This window comes from Erpetoichthys calabaricus, chromosome 17 (genome assembly GCF_900747795.2).
Source record: "Erpetoichthys calabaricus chromosome 17, fErpCal1.3, whole genome shotgun sequence".
Taxonomy (NCBI): domain Eukaryota; kingdom Metazoa; phylum Chordata; class Cladistia; order Polypteriformes; family Polypteridae; genus Erpetoichthys; species Erpetoichthys calabaricus.
In genome coordinates this window covers 25,559,023-25,576,629 of record NC_041410.2, presented here as the reverse complement: position 1 = coordinate 25,576,629, position 17,607 = coordinate 25,559,023, and the positions used below count along the sequence as shown (strand labels likewise).

The window sequence follows — 17,607 nt, the reverse complement described above, 5'->3', positions numbered from 1 at the left end:
AGCAGGTAGACCCAACACCATATTGCCATATTCATACATATAGTGTATTATGTGTGATAGACAGGCAGAATTTGAGTTGTGTGTTGGTATGAACTCGTGTCAACACAGTCTTAACAGGGACAGGACTGAGATTTATAATTTACAAATCCTACAACTATAATGAGCATCACCTGAAAAATGTTCTATTCTTGTGAATCTCCTTATAGCAATCTCTCTATCTCTCTGGGAACCCGACATAAGAAATAACAAGTAAGCAGCATAGAGGAAAAGACTTTCTTTACAACAATTATGGTAAGGCAAACCATCTAAAAAGATTAATCTGTGAATGTACTGTACTCAGTGTATTTCATATCAGTTCCCTGCATTGATACCAGATTAGGAATGGCTTTACTCATTTTAATTTGTTGCACCACATGCTCTCATCTTTGCTAATATGGAACCTCTTACCTAGGATGATTAAGGTCAAGGCCGACACCATTCTTGGCCCAACTGAATGCCACATTAGGGATGCCTTCTGCTTTGCAGGTCAGCTGAGCAAACCCAGTCCCATCTCCAAAAGCTGCAACTTTACTCAAATGAACTCCTTTCTGAAGCTCTGGCTTAACTGAAAGAGACAAAATTACATAAGCCCTTTGCTTTATAGTTAAAATGTGACATTGAGAAAATGAAGGAGTAGTCAACCTATGAATCTGGATGAAAACTGCTGAACTGAATCCCTCAGATTATATGAGTCACTTGTGGTCAGAAGTGACCTGAAGTCACTTCAAGTCCCCTTTGTGTTTGCAGACCCGGAACACAAAGGAGATTAAGAATATAAACAAATGAAAGCCTTTATTGTGAATAAAAAGATTATAATACAGGAGTTGGCTACAAAAAAGAAGAGAAAAACAAGAATACACATTTCACTTCTCCCCCGTCTACTCTTTCCAGTTTTCTTTCTTCTTGTGACTCTCTTCCTTCTGCCAGATGAACTCCTGTTAGCTCTCCTCCAGACTCTTAAATTCAACTGGCATATTGTCAATACGACCCAACCTAGAACTTTCAGGGCAAGCCCAACCACCACTTTTGGAGTCAGGAGATTGGTTAGGAAACCCTTGGGATTGTTTTGATATAACTCACCAACTCCACCTACTGGCTCCATTTGTCTCTGCATTTCTGAACTTCAGCCTTCTAGTAAAGGCCCAGGGAAGTTGGAGACTTTATCTAATATACAGTATGTTCCTCTTTCTGCCACCTAACAGCATGAGGGACCAAACATGCATTTAGTCATCTCCCAGTGTCCAGGACATACACTGGCACCACAGTAATTACTTGTTCCAAAGCACCATACACAATATTGAGGTATACTACTCCCTTATCATCAACGGACCATTGTCACTGGAAATGACAGCCCTGCCAGTGTACCTGACACCTGAACATCTCACATCCTGACTGCTTTCCTGTATTATAGAACCATCATTGAATAACTGTGCAAGAGCTGGATTTAATTCCATGAACGGCATATATAGTATAGGGTCATTCACTACAACATAAAACAGTGGAAACATCAATAAGAACCACCTAGCAGATCAGTGCTATAATACTTACAGTATGTGGGTGTAGGGATGCATGAGCATGACATAAAAATGCAGAAAGCAGAATGAAGCAAAAATGATTACAAAAGTAAATAAGAACAAATAAATAATCTCTTCCCAGATCTGCACCAGGGCATCACTGAGCTCCTGGACAATCTGAGGTGCAACCTGGCGGCGTTGGATGGACTGAAACATAATGTCCCAGAGTTGTTCTATTGGATTTAGGCCAGTCAAGCGTGGGGGCCAGTCAATGGTATCAATTCCTTCATCCTCCAGGAACTGCCTGCATACTCTCGGCACATGAGGCTGGGCATTGTCGTGCACCAGGAGGAACCTAGGACTGACTGCACCAGCATAGGGTCTGACAGTGGGTCCAAGGATTTCTTCCCGATACCTAATGGCAGTCAAGGTGCCATTGTCTAGCCTGTAGAGGTCTATGCGTCCCTCCATGGATATGCCTCCCCAGACCATCACTGATCCACCACCAAACCGGTCATACTGAACGATGTTACAGGCAGCATAACATTCTCCACGGTTTCTCCAGACCCTTTCACGTTTGTCAGATGTGCTCAGCATGAATCTGCTCTCATCTGTGAAAAGCACACCTCTGGCCACCCTCATGAAGTCTGTTTCTGAATGTTTAGTCAGAGACATTCACAGTAGTGGCCTGCTGGAGGTCATTTTGTAGGGCTCTGACAGTGCTCATCCTGTTCCTCCTTACACAAAGGAGCAGAAACCGGTCCTGCTGATGGGTTAAGGACCTTCTACAGCCCTGTCCAGCTCTCCTAGAGTAACTGCCTGTCTCCTGGAATCTCCTCCATGCCCTTGAAACTGTGCTGCGAGACACAGCAAACCTTCTAGCAATGGTACATATTGATGTGCCATCCTGGAGAAGTTGGACTTACCTGTGCAACCTCTGTAGGGTCCAGTTATGGCCTCATGTGATCAGTAGTGACACTGGCCGTAGCTAAATCAAAAACTAGTGAAAAAACAGTCCGAAAAGATGAGGAGGGAAAAATGTCAGAGGCCTCCACCCGTTAAACCATTCCTGTTTTGGGGGCCGTCTCATTGTTGCCCCTCTAGTGCACCTGTTGTTAACTTCATTAACACCAAAGCAGCTGAAACTGATTTACAAGCCCCTCTGCTACTTAACTGACCAGATTAATAGCCCAGCAGTTCCATTGACTTGATGCTATACTCTGATTCAAAAGAGTTCCTTTAATTTTTTTGAGCAGTATATTTTGTTTATCCCTCCAAAATCAAATTACTTGACAGGTAATGTGATCAGGTCACAATTAAAGCACTTGGAGCATCTGTGATTGTCGCCATTTCAGCACCAGAACAGTCTATGTTGTATATGTAAAATATACAAAAAATTCACTTTTAAAGCACTGAGATTCTAAAATTTTATCAAAGAGTTAGGATTGAATATATAATAGCTCCTCTGTAACGCTGACTAACATTGTGCTGGACAATGAAAAGAAAAAAGACCCATCAAATCAGCATACGACTGATTAAAATCTAGCAGTGTTATTACCAATATAAAAAATGTCTACAAACTCACAGCGAACGATAAGGCGGACCTCTCCCTTGGCAGGCGGAGGTAGACCGTTGTTTACTAGGCACTCATATCGCCCTGCATCAGTTCTCTGAGCATCGGTGAAAGCCAGCTTTCCTGTTGGTCCTTCCTGCAACTGCCTGCTGGCATCTATTTCTCTCTCTTCATCACCCTGATACAGAAAAATTAAAAAAAAAGCAAAGTGATGCAATTTATAGAACATGCTGTAACTGAATCATCAACTGCAGTGAAATACTTTTGTTGGTAGCTAATGATGAGCAAACCTGAAGAATGAACTCCTTTCGAGTTTGGCGAAAAGATTGGGAACTTTGAAGAACTCAGCAAAATGCACTGAAGTCAATGGGGAAGGAGAAACTGAATTAGTTTTAAGTGGATTATAATGGTTCAGCGGTATTTTATGAGTCCCTGATGGCTTGGGGAAGCGTCTGCCAACTATGCAGTCGTGAGGTAGTAGTGCTGACCACTGTGCCTCACTGAGATAAAATGAATATAATTAAATATTAGAGCTGTAAAATTTCCTGCTGACGGGAAGCATGAAGTCACTAAGGCTTAGCCATCTGCAGATTCAATAGCAGGTACTCACCTCTCATGAATTGAACAGCTTTATTTATCCTTGTCGCTTTTGTTAGCTCACTGCCACTACTACCAAATAGGCACAACACTAAAGAAGTGGATTCTTCACTCCTTCCTGTTTGCATCAGCTGCATATCTCTCTGGGTAATACTATTAAAGAGGTAGTCTCACGTATCACACACAGGTCCATACAAAAAGACATTAAGACACAAATACACCGACACATGTCCAGTTTCCTTCTGCATGGGTATTTTCTGTTTAATTTTCCCTACTTATTTTGTGTGTGTGTGTATGTTTAGTTGTCCACTAATTTTTATCCCACTACTACTATCAGCATTACATACTTGGGGGACTGTCCCTTCCAACACAGCTTTGTGATATCATGCTGCCTCTCAAAGCATCATGGGGAACTGGGAAAAAAGAGTTTGTGTAAGCTGGCTACAAAGCTAATTTCCAAGAAAATATTTGGCAAACAAGGTCACAGGCAAACACAGCAAATTCTTTGTAAAAAATGCTTTGGTGACGAAGTGTGTCATGGGAGGATGAGAGACCAGATGAGAGATGGAGGAAGGGAACTTCTATTGTGTGGTGTGCAAGTGAACCGGCCACCTCGTCTGTACAACAGGGAACAAAACCTTCTGTTAGTAGGCCCAGTGTTTTTCTTTTCCTCCTGTTTGCTATACTTTCCTTTGTTTATCCCTCCCTGTCTACTATTTTTTTAAATAATTTTTTATAAGGTGGTGCAACAAGGAAACTAGGGTTCACATTCTGGGAGCTCTATGCACTGGGTCTTCCTCTCACAGTCGAAAAACATGCAGGTTAGTTGGACTGGAGACACTAAATTGGCTCCTGATGTATGTGTGTGTGTGGGGGGGTGTGGGGTGTGTGTGTGTGTGTATGTGTGTGCTCACCCTGCGATGGGTTGGCATTGGGTTAATTCCTGCATGATGGTTGTTGCCATAGGATTAAACTTCACCATGACCCTGCTCTGGATAAGTGGGCTTAAAGGGTGGATGGAATTTGTTTATAGCTTCAGTGGGTGTTTAAAGTAACATCTCAAGATCTTCAACTTTCTTACACTTTTTATATACTGTGTATTTGGTCACTTTTTCTTTTAGATTTTATTAAAATTGCCATTATTAATTTAATGGTACTCAATTTTAGTTATCATCTTGTGTGTAAATCCCACCACACCACACATTGTGCAGTGATATTGTCCTGGGAAGCAAAATAGCAGAACAAATCAGTTAGTATATGATTAAAAATGGAAGAACTTTCAGCTTGGTATGCACACAACAGCTAAAGCAATCTAAATTCACACAGTGATTAGCAGCTAGTAGCAAAGCAACAGCTAATCTATAATTATTGTTTATAACAGGAAAGGGCAATTTGTCTTTAGGGTCATTGATTATATGGCTGTGACAAAAAAATGGAACCTGAATAACAGAAAGTGCAATTCACTCAAATTTATTTTGGTAGTTGCATTGTGTCATAAACATACTCTATATACATCAAAATGTAGATAAAGCATATTAGTGGATGTGAGAAAATAACATTTCTACATTAAGTTGATTATATTTTCCAGGTAAATAATGAACAAATATTTGTATGTATTATTTGCTTTAGTGAGGATAATTTTTACATATCACGTTAATTATGTATAGGGTAATTATCATTAGTATTAGAGTGATAAATCAATATAGTTATTAATATTTTTCCCTTTCCTCATAACATATAACTTTCCTCTCATATCTGTTTGGGCTACTTAAACCTCTGACTCTGAGCCACCTAGCGTAATTCTTGAAATGTGAGACAAGAATGCAAATTCCTGTGTCATCATAAAAAAATCTTTAAAAAGACGTTTAAAGATAGATAGATAGATAGATAGATAGATAGATAGATAGATAGATAGATAGATAGATAGATAGATAGATAGATAGATAGATAGATAGATACTTTATTAATCCCAAGGGGAAATTCACTTACTCCAGCAGTACCTTACTGATACAAAAAACAATATTAAATTAAAGATTGATAGTAATGCAGGTAAAAACAGACAATAACTTTGTATAATATTAAATGTTAACGTTTACCCCCAAAGGGTGGAATTGAAGAGTCGCATATTTTGCGGGAGGAACGATCTCCTCAATCTGTCAGTGGAGCAGGACAGTGACAGCAGTCTGTCGCTGAAGCTGCTCCTCTGTCTGGAGATGATACTGTTTAGTGGATGCAGTGGATTTTCCATAATTGATAGGAGCCTGCTGAGCGCCTGTCGCTCTGCCACGGATGTCAAACTGTCTAGCTCCATGCCAACAATAGAGCCTGCCTTCCTCACCAGTTTGTCCAGGCGTGAGGCGTCTTTCTTCTTAATGTTGCCTCCCCAGCACACCACTGTGTAGAAGAGGGCGCTCGCCACAACCGTCTTATAGAACATCTGCAGCATCTTATTGCAGATGTTGAAGGACGCCAGCCTTCTAAGGAAGTATAACCGGCTCTGTCCTTTCTTACACAGAGCATCAGTATTGGCAGTCCAGTCTAATTTATCATCCAAAAAGTAATAGGTGTCTAATAATTTTATGAACCCCAGAGGCAAAATTGGCTTTTCAAAGAAACTCATTATTAGATAGATAGATAGATAGATAGATAGATAGATAGATAGATAGATAGATAGATAGATAGATAGATAGATAGATAGATAGATAGATAGATAGATAGATAGATAGATAGATAGATAGATAGATAGATAGATAGATAGATAGATAGATGAAGGACTCTCAGACCATGAGAAAGAAAATTCTCTGGTCTGATGAGACAAAGATCGAACTCTTTGGTGTGAATGCCAGGTGTCACGTTTGGAGGAAACCTGGCACCATCCCTACAGTGAAGCATGGTGGTGGCAGCATCATGCTGTGGGGATGTTTTTCAGCGGCAGGAACTGGGAGACTAGTCAGGATGAAGGGAAAGATGACTGCAGCAATGTACAGAGACATCCTGGATGAAAACCTGCTCCAGAGCGCTCTTGACCTCAGACTGGGGCGACGGTTCATCTTTCAGCAGGACAACAACCCTAAGCACACAGCCAAGATATCAAAGGAGTGGCTTCAGGACAACTCCGTGAATGTCCTTGAGTGGCCCACCCAGAGCCCAGACTTGAATCCGATTGAACATCTCTGGAGAGATCCTAAAATGGCTGTGCACCGACGCTTCCCATCCAACCTGATGGAGCTTGCGAGGTGCTGCAAAGAGGAATGGGCGAAACTGGCCAAGGATAGGTGTGCCAAGCTTGTGGCATCATATTCAGAAAGACTTGAGGCTGTAATTGCTGCCAAAGGTGCATCGACAAAGTATTTAGCAAAGGCTGTGAATACTTATGTACATGGGATTTTTCAGTTTTTTTATTTTTAATAAATTTGCAAAAACCTCAAGTAAACTTTTTTCACGTTGTCATTATGGGGTGTTGTGTGTAGAATTCTGAAGAAAAAAATTAATTTAATCTATTTTGGAATAAGGCTGTAACATAACAAAATGTGGAAAAAGTGAGGCGCTGTGAATACTTTCCGGATGCACTGTAGATAGATAGATAGATAGATAGATAGATAGATAGATAGATAGATAGATAGATAGTGGTTTTCTCACTAATAATAATCATTTTTTGCATTTATATAGCACTTTTCTCACTACTCAGCAATTGCAGGTTAAGGGCCTTGCTCAAGGGACCAACAGAGCAGAGTCCCTATTGGCATTTACGGGATTCGAACCGGCAACCTTTCAATTGCCAGTGCAAATCTCTAGCCTCAGAGCCACCACAGAGCCACTCAAAGCGCTTTCCACACAAATTGTCCTTCCTTGTTCCATCTCTCTGCTTCTGTCTTACCAGCCATCTCCAGCTGAACATGTTTTCGATAACTGGGTTTGCATCAGCAGTGCATAAAATCTCAACCGATCCCCCGAGATCAACTTCTGTTGGGTCAGCTAGGCTCTTAATAGATGGAGAATCTGCAAATAAGCATAAAGAAATATGAAGATGTATTAACCCCCTTTGATTCTGCTCTAGGGAAGAAGTGAAATAATTTGATCATATAAAACAAAAAAAATGAAAAGGTAAAATCTCATGCTAGGCCACTCTATAAAAACAAGATGTCATGGTAGAAGTATTTAAAAAATGATCTGTTACATTAAATCAATACCGGCTCAGTCAATGAAAAAGGCTGGCTGGCTTAATATGAGAGTCCCAGTAAGTGGCCCTCACAAGCTGTGATTAATTCACTTTGATCCTTATGAGAAAATCAGCCATCTTCCCTTTGCAAACATATATACTCTACATTCTGTACATATTTGCTCAGTATTACATTTAGCCTGAGCCTTTATCAGCGCATCTTTTAACATCTGAGACACAATTGTTTACATTTCCTTTTGTTTTTCCAGGTGGAGAACCAGCTGGTGAAGTGACTTGCTCACAGTGACACAACGTCAACAACAGGATTTGAACTCACAATCTCAGAATTTTGACATCCATAGCCTTACCCACTACAGCACAAAGTCTGCCAGTATGAGACTAACCAGCAACAAGACACGGTGGTGTCGGATCTGCCTGCTCTTTCCTTTAAAACATTCAATGAAATCATCATTAAACATGGGCATGTGTGGCACCTCAACTGTTTTTAAATCTTCCTTTAGTGATCTTTCTCCTAGGAATTGGTTCAGAATATATTTACACACAGATATACAGAGGCAAGAGCCTATCCTGGCAGCAGCAGGGGTCACAACTATGACAGGGTGACAGTCCATCACAGTGCTCTCTCTCTTTCTCTCTCACATACACATTTATATATATTATATGGCCAAATGTTTGTGGACACCTGATCATCACACCCATATGAGCTTGTTGGACATCCCATTCCAAAATCATGGCATTAATATGGATATGGAGTCACACACACCTGCGACCCCACTTCACTGGCACAGAGAAGCTACCAGCTACTGCAGCTACTGCAGGCCTGACATTGTGGTCAGCAACACAGGAGCGCCGCTGGGGACTGTACTTTCTCCGGTCCTGTTCAGCCTATATACATCGGACTTCCAATACAACTCGGAGTCCTGCCACGTGCAAAAGTTTGCTGATGACATTGCTATCGTGGGCTGCATCAGGAGTGGGCAGGAGGAGGAGTATAGGAACCTCATCAAATGGCACGACTCAAATCACCTACACCTGAACACCAGCAAAACCAAGGAGCTGGTGGTGGATTTTAGAAGGCCTAGACCCCTCCTGGACCCTGTGATTATCAGAGGTGACTGTGTGCAGAGGGTACAGACCTATAAATACCTGGGAGTGCAGCTGGATGATAAATTGGACTGGACTGCCAATACTGATTCTCTGTGCAAGAGAGGACAGAGCCGGCTATACTTCCTTAGAAGACTAGCGTCCTTCAACATCTGCAATAAGATGCTGCAGATGTTCTATCAGACGGTTGTGGCGAGCGCCCTCTTGTATGCGGTGGTGTGCTGGGGAGGCAGCATAAAGAAGAGGGCCTCACTCCTGGACAATCTGGTGAGGATCAGTATTCTCTCCAGACAGAGGAGCAGCTTCAGCAACAGACTGCTGTCACTGTCCTGCTCCACTGACAGACTGAGGAGATCGTTCTTCCCCCAAACTATGCAACTCTTCACTTCTACCCTGTTAAACGTTAACATTATTCAAAGTTATTGTCTGTTTTTACCTGCATTTTTATTACTCTTTAATTTAATATTGTTTTTTGTATCAGTATGCTGCTGCTGGAGTATGTGAATTTCCCCTTGGGATTAATAAAGTATCTATCCTATCCTATCCTATCCTATCCTATCCTATCCTATCCTATCCTATCCTATCCTATCCTATCCTATCCTATCCCAGTCAATGATGGTCACTAATGAGAATTTACAAGACATTGGACCTGTCAAATTAAAAGACATTGTAGAACCTTCAGTACCACTTATTATAAAATGTAAATGTGTGTATGTATATATTTGAGCCTGTATGTATAATTATGCCCTTTGTGGCTTTTAGAAAATCCAAAATAAATTTAATTGTGTGCACCAAATTCTTGTCATTTATGATGTACATTGTACAATCATTCCACCCCAGAAAAGGAACAATTCAAAGAAATCACTGAAAGCCCACAATTACCTTGACATTCATGTCCATGATGAGTGTGTTTAAACTTCTGACCACAACTGTATTATGTGTTCTTTACCAATATGAACTCCACTTTAACAAAATCATAAAAAACAACAGTGCAAGTGATCAATAGGAATTCGCCAGGCTAATACAGTGGAGCACTTTAAAAAACTGCTGAAAACACATTATTTTAACATGGCCTTCTCATAACTTCACTGTAATTTAAATCCTGATACTCTGTATATCCAATTCATTATAATAACTATTCATGGTGGCTCTAAAATCTGTACTAACCCCTACTCTCTCTTCTGTTTCCTTTTCCGGTGTCCTTTTGATGGTGGCTTGATCCACCACCATCTACTCAAAGCACCATGATGTTCCAACAATGATGGATTAAAAGCTAGAAGTCTGCATGACCATCATCATCAAGTCCTTCCGTGAGAACCCTAAATACAAAGAGGACTATTTCATTTATGTTAGATAGAATGCCCAGAGGGTACTAGGTGGTCTCGTGGCCTGGAACCCCTGCAGATTTTATTTTTTTCTCCAGCCGTCTGGAGTTTTTTTTTTTTTTTTTTTTTTTGTCCATCCTGGCCATTGGACCTTACTCCTTTTCTATGTTAACTAATGTTGTCTTATTTTAATTTCTTATTTTGTCTTTTATTTTTCTTTTCTTCATCATGTAAAGCACTTTGAGCTACTTTTTGTATGAAAATGTGCTATATAAATAAATGTTGTTGTTGTTGTTGTTGCCTTGCACTGGCTTGGACTTTGAATCACTATGCTTTGATTATTTCAGTAGTTGTACAGACTCTGGTTAGGGTGATGTATTCAAGTTTCAGCCCCAGTTATAAAACTCTTTGATTTCTCGCTGTCTGAATTCATTAGCTCGACCTTCTTGAATCATTTTATGTGGTGATGGTTCATTTCAAGAGTCAAAGTTCTGGACACCTATTGTGCATGGATCTGCTTGTGGTGAATTTTTCATGAAGAGTCGATTCAGCTGCCTAAATGAACTAATCCCATGGTGTCTGTCATATCACCCTCTTTGATTCTGCATTATACTTCTCTCCTTGCTGGCAACAATTACTTCTTGTTGAAGGCCAAACAGACCTTACATTATCTTTGAGAGGTGTTCTAATAGCACTATTATTTTCATTTTATGACCATTTTTTAGTAGTAGTAGTAGTAATAGTAGCAGTGGTAGCTATATAAACAGTGTTGTTATTATTAGTTGTTAGTAATACAGTAATATGATTGTATTTCTTGTTTTTAATTATTGTTGCATTTATAGTACAGGGAGATTCACTCGAAAAAGGCCCCAAATATTCTGTTATAAATCCCATTAGGATGAAGCAATCTGAACCAAAAAAATATGCTATATACCTTGACGTTTGTGTAATTGATTGCATTACATATGATGCTGGAAGTGGTTTCCATTTTCTGCCAGATACATTTCGATGTGGTGCTCCATGCTCCTGAACTTATCGGCAAGCATCCCGGGGGCATAGCAGCAATTTCATGTTGGATGTTTTCCTTCAAATGTTCCACAGTGCGAGGCTTGTTCCGATAGACTTTTCCTTTTGAGCATACCCCAAAGGAAGAAGTCTGGTGGTGTCAAATCCGGCGACCATAGTAGGCCAAAGCCCCTTTGAAATTACCCTGTTGCCAAAGAAGGACTCAGTTTCTGTCAGGCTCTTCGCTGATGCGTGACACGCTGCTCCTTCTTGCTGGAAGTAACCTTCCGTTAACTCACAATCATCCAGTTGATTCTGACATCGCTTAAATGAATTGGTGACCCAATAGTTTCGTACCATGAAGACGCACTGCTCAATACTATACACCACCATCCTGACGAGAAGTCAAGTGACTGAGTGAAGGAGTACGGGCGGTATCACCCAGAAGTTGCAAACGGAGGTTAAACGTCACAACGGCTGTCTGGCGCCTACCTCATTGCTCTGACACAGGGGCATCCCGGATTGTTCAAAGCTCCATATACTGAGGAGCACATTGCACATTATTTCGTTCAGATTGCTTCATCCTAGCAAGAGTTATTACAGAATATTCGGGGCCTCTTTCAAGTGAATCTTCCTGTAGTACTAGTAGTAGTTGTAGTGTTCTTTTTCCTTTTGTGTTATTGTAAAAAGAATTATTATTATTAATAGTAGCTGTAGTAGTTGTCATAGTAGTGTCAGTAGCAGAATTATTTTCAATAGTATTAACCTTTACAACAAACATCTAAAATGTGCCTATCTCTAAGGCTCCTCTCACACTGCACATGTCATCCACTTTGATTTTGCTACTCACACTGCACATCCAGCTGAACGACGGTGCTGTTCTCCCCTTCAGCATTAGCACAACGTATTCCATATTCCCCAGCATCAGCTCTTGTGAGATTCCAGATTTCCAACATGCCACCATCCTTCACATGATGACGATAGGTTTTTTCTTTTGAAAACAAGCAACAGCATCACCACATGTATTAATACTTAACTAAACAACGCTTTGATACTTGTGCCCAAAACTGAAGGAAGTGTCTTAGGTTTGGATTCACCTCTAACCAGGTCCTCTCCGCGGAAAGTCCAGTTGCAGCTCATCTCCACAGGATTGGCCGACACCTTTAGAGGTAGAAGGGCAGCACTGTGTTCCGCAGCTTGCACAAGTTTTGGCTGATCAACAGCAAATTCAGGAGGATCTTAAATCGAAAAAAAAATCCCACTCTGATCACAATCATATATAAGAGTACATTTAAGTGTTTTGTACACTTAAAATTATATTTTTTTCATATGTTACTTGCCTCATGTATTTTGTAGTGATCAGTTCAGGTCAGGTTGGGGAGCATGCACTGGTACAGTGCATCACCGCACCCACCACATGACGAAACAGCTTGGCAGCCCCCCAGGCAGACACTCGGTTCAGTCCCACCCTCCGGAAATGACCCTCTATATGCTGCAGCCAGGTGTTACATGGGCGTCAATAGCCAAGAAAGAATTTTAATCTCAAATTTTCACGCAGAATGGAGATAACAAAGTTTCTGATATAATATTTTTCTATGGTTACCAAAGCTAGACAACAGTGTAAAAACTATCCATGAAAACACTTACGTTACTCGTGTTGCATTATCCACAAGCTAAGTCATCTAGTCGTATATTCACAGTGTCCCAAACACATGTATGTTTACAAAAATATTGCTAAATATAGCAGCTCCGGAAAATGCTGTCATGAATGAAAATGGAACACACCCAAGCCTTTGAATTGAAGACCTGCCACCCATCATTGTTTTTGTTTGCCTTATGCAATTTCTTGTATTAGGAATTTGTTAGTTTTCACATACCCCTTGGGGTCAGACTGCAGGGTCAGCTATTGTACAACACCACTGGAGCAATTACAGGTTAAGGGTCTTGCTCAGGGGCCCAGCAGAGTAGGATCTCTTTTGGCAGTGAGGGGGATTCGAACCAGCAACCTTCTGGATACCAGCACAGATCCTTAGCCTCAGAGCCACCACATTCACAGCATGAGCCACAATCAGAGTACCGCAGGATTATTTAGCAGCACTCTGTGAAACTGCACAAGTCATCTGACCTTCTGCTTGCTGAAACATCTCAGATATGCACAAGTCCGAGGCGTATTCTCTTCCTGATAATGTTCTCACTCGCTTTTCATTAATTTTTAATCTTTAGTTTTCTGTGTCTCCCAGTGCACAGTTTTTGTTGATCTCATGTGAAGCAAAATGTTATCCAATGAATAAGCCATTACTGGGCTGGACCCATAACCATGGAGGGTTTTCAATACAAATGCTCAGAGAGTGTTCTATTTTCACTCATAAGGGCATTTCGCAGAAGTGGTTTATTTAACAACATTTTAGTAAAAAATGCACGTTTGGGACATTACGAACATAGAACTGGATAACTTGACATGTGGATTATGCAACATGAGTAACATATTTTTTGATATTTGTCAATGTAGACACCTGCTACATCAGAAACTTTGTTATGTCTGTTCCGCCTGAAAATACGAGATTAACTTTTTTCTCGTACCATCACTACTAACTACATGAGGCAAGTATCATATGCAAAAATAGAACTTTTGTGTTGAGTATTCCTGTAGAACAACACAGTTATCTGTATTTCACAAAGAAAACAATATGAACAACAAAGGATTTGATAAAATATCAGCGTCACATATAAGTCAAACTCTAATAGCACAGAAGTGGCCAAATACATAGTAATAAACATATCTTTAAATTTCTTTTAAAACTGGCCAGCGCTGAAGAAGTTTTGATGGCCTGTTGATGTTTCTGCCATAGTCAGGCACTACTGAACAGAAAGCACGGTCACCTGTTTTACCCATGCAACAATAAAAAGGGTAGAATGATCAAAACCAGAGGGAAACTTTGGGTGTGTATATATAATGAGGAAGTCCTGAAGGTAGACAGGGGCAGCACCATTATTACTTGTGTAAGCAAGAAGATAAATCTTGTAATGGATGCTCTCTTTTGCATTGGGCCAGTTTAAGGGTAATAAAACTGGGATAATATACTTTTGTAGAAAAAACTTTTGATAAACTGTAATCTCTAAATATACTTTGTAGTGGGAGTCAGCAAACAGATACAATAATTTGGTGGGGTGATATGTTTATGATGTCTGAGACTGTACGAGACTCTGAGGAACGTAAAATGGAGTGTATTAAAGATTCCTGTATTCACCTGGTAGCACTGCTGCCTAAGGAGCTCCATTACACCCTATCAGAGGAGCTGCTCATCCAAAGGAGGAAAGGGTGAAGGAGTGAACATCCAGAGTGAGGATGGAAGAGGTGAAGATCAGAAGTAAGGATAAAAGACCTGGTCAGACTCCATATAATGAGAAAGGTCGGATTGCTTTTAATAGTTATAGTGAGATACAGAGAGTTCAGGTACTGTGACATTTTGGGTACTGCAGGGAACTGGCTTAAACATTTTATTTCAGACTCTGTTTAAATGCTGGATGAATTACATCAGATGTTGTGGAAAAAAACTAGAGGGGGAAGTGGAGATTTATGTGAATAAGCAATGGTGAAAAAGGAAGTGCAGTACAATTAGAACTACATGTATGATCCAGACATTGAAATGCAGACTGAATTTTTCCACCCCACTGCCCAGGGAAGTAACAGATCATCCTGGCTGACTCAGCAACAAAAATGATTCACTTTGTTACCAATATTTTAATGTTGAATCACTTTGAATGCAGGTGACTTCAAACAAGGAAATACACTTTTATAAGCATGTTCTGTTCATGAACACTACAAGCTGAACCTGCTCAATGCAAAAATTAATGACTTTAAATATAAACCTGTGGTACAATCTGAGCAAGGCTGACCTCAACCTACTCCCACCTGCAGCCCTGTAATTGTCAGCTGGAGCTCTGGAGTATCCAAGCCACATGTGCAAATGGGAGGCAGCTGAAGGGCTCAAAAGAAGTAATTCCCAGTCAGACTAGGGGGCGGCAGAGTGCACGGATCACTTCTCTTTTTTCCTCACAGACCAAATGCGGGAAATTCCACCTGGGCCCTATGACATCACTTCCGGTTTCACACCAGAAGACATCACTTCCAGCTCCACCCCCAGAAGACGTCACTTCCTCCCTGCCAACTTTAAAACCAACTTGTTTGTACCACAACCTCAGTTCTGTTTTGGACTCTTGTCTGTAAAGACCTTTATTCAACAAATGTTCAACTTTTTATCCACTCTACAATTTTACAGGAGGCTGATCCAAACCCTCTTAACGTGTCAAGGCTTAATTGTTCCCACTATATATATATAGGAAGACCAGGGGAGAAAACATGCAGAGGGCTTTATCTCCTCCAGAGCACTAGGTGGCAGCCTTTCTTGGTTGCAGCAGTGCCTCAGATTTCTACAGGGTTTCATGGAAGTTGAAGTTCAGTACAACCCTGTTGGGTTCTGTGGGGGCCACCAGAGCGTGCTACAGGGTCATACGGAGTCCTACTTTGTCGGGCTTCCACCTCACCTGGAAGTGCTTCCAGACCATGTTAACGGGCTACCAGAAGTACTCCTGGGTGTAGGATAAAAGAAGCCAATGCCAATTCTCCAGGATCCAGAGTCTGAAGGAAGATGGACAAAGCTTGCTAGAGGAGGAGTGGAGATGGAAGGAAAGAGAAAAGAGAAAGGCAAGAATTGCTTTGTGACTGTGTTCATTCATGCATGTACTGTGCTATGCAAATGGGAAACTTGGGAAATGTTTCCCACAACAAAATAATGCTTGTGTGTGTTGAAGGATATATATATATATATATATATATATATATATATATATATATATATATATATATATATAATTTTGCTTACCGTCCTATCTATCTATCTATCTATCTATCTATCTATCTATCTATCTATCTATCTATCTATCTATCTATCTATCTATCTATCTATCTATCTATCTATCTATCTATCTATCTATCTATCTATCTATCTATCTATCTATCTATCTATCTATCTATCTATCTATACTCACAGGTGGCTCAGTGGTAGTGCTGCTGCTTTGCAGTAAGGAGATTGTGGGTTTGCTTCCTGGGTTGTCCCTGTGTGGAGAGTGCTTTGAGGATTGAGAAAAGCACTATATAAATGTAAAGAATTATCTATCTATCTATCTGTCTGTCTGTTATATAGCATCTATCTATCTATGAAATGTAGAATGAGTTTTTCGGAATCAGGTAGGGACAGAGGTGGTCTATGCCTATAAAAAGTCCTCAGGTGGTAAAATCAAATTTTGCAGACAAAGACAATATGATATTGAAATGAATGCATAGGATACATTTTGACTGGGAAGAAGAAATAGTAATAGTGGTCATTCCAGACTGGTTTTCAATCTGCAAATGAGGAACCACTAAACTCCCATCCCACTGGAAACCATCCTCCACAGGTGACACTACCCTTCTTCTCCCAACCCCTGCTAGAAACCAACTACTGCAGCTGAAACGAAAGCCCAGAAGAATCACACATTAATACGACAGGTGGGGCTTGAAGAGGGAGGGCACTATTGAGCTTGCCCCTCGCAGTTCAAAACCTGACTCCGCCACTGCATTGCTCCATTTACCCATTAACTACATCTTTTATGTCTGGCAGCAATGAAATACATAATTGTACTTAAAATTAACTGGAATATTTGAGTCAAGACACCTCTTCCATGTTAATCTGTCATTTTCTAAAATGTTATACTCTGCTTAAAAATGAAGCTTCCAGTATGCTGTAAAGGAATATTTTCTAATATTATAAAAGTCATCATTGAGTTCAGAAATAATTCAATAAAAGTATTTGAATGTGACATATAATGTAAGTGGATAAATGAACTCAAACTCAAAGAACGGGAACACCACATTGGCACTCACAAAGCACATTGAGCCGGTAGAAAGTGTTGACTCCTTCTGCAAGGACATAGCTGTATGCCAGGCATGACACTCGCTTCCCGTTATCCGAAGACGCCGCCTTAATATAGACTCGACTCATTTGGGATTCACCTCCATACTCAGCACGCTTCTTTCCAAGATCAAATTGTTTTAGCCTGATGAAGTAGAGGGCAAAGAATGAGTAAGACAGATGAAGTGACAAAGCTGAACACCACTACATGGAAGAAGCAGCAGGATGATAGGTGAGTCGTGTTTCATACTGTGGAACAGAAGCATTTGAAGCAGTAGTTTAGTTTCTGTTGTATTTTAACAAGTGTGACTTGCCTTTT

The 17,607-nt window shown here is 40.5% G+C and overlaps 1 protein-coding gene across 1 annotated transcript in view; it reads right to left on the bottom strand.

The window, feature by feature from the left end:
• Nucleotides 1-17,607, bottom strand: part of nphs1 (NPHS1 adhesion molecule, nephrin) — a 163,147-nt gene that overhangs the window by 49,332 nt on the left and 96,208 nt on the right. Inside the window, exons 14-19 of the mRNA XM_051920777.1 lie at nt 17,261-17,433; nt 12,435-12,575; nt 12,188-12,328; nt 7,601-7,722; nt 3,139-3,304; nt 448-604 (exon numbers count right to left, since the gene is read on the bottom strand). Of these exons, the coding sequence (XP_051776737.1) occupies nt 448-604; nt 3,139-3,304; nt 7,601-7,722; nt 12,188-12,328; nt 12,435-12,575; nt 17,261-17,433 (900 nt within the window). The remainder of the gene's footprint in view (nt 1-447; nt 605-3,138; nt 3,305-7,600; nt 7,723-12,187; nt 12,329-12,434; nt 12,576-17,260; nt 17,434-17,607) is intronic.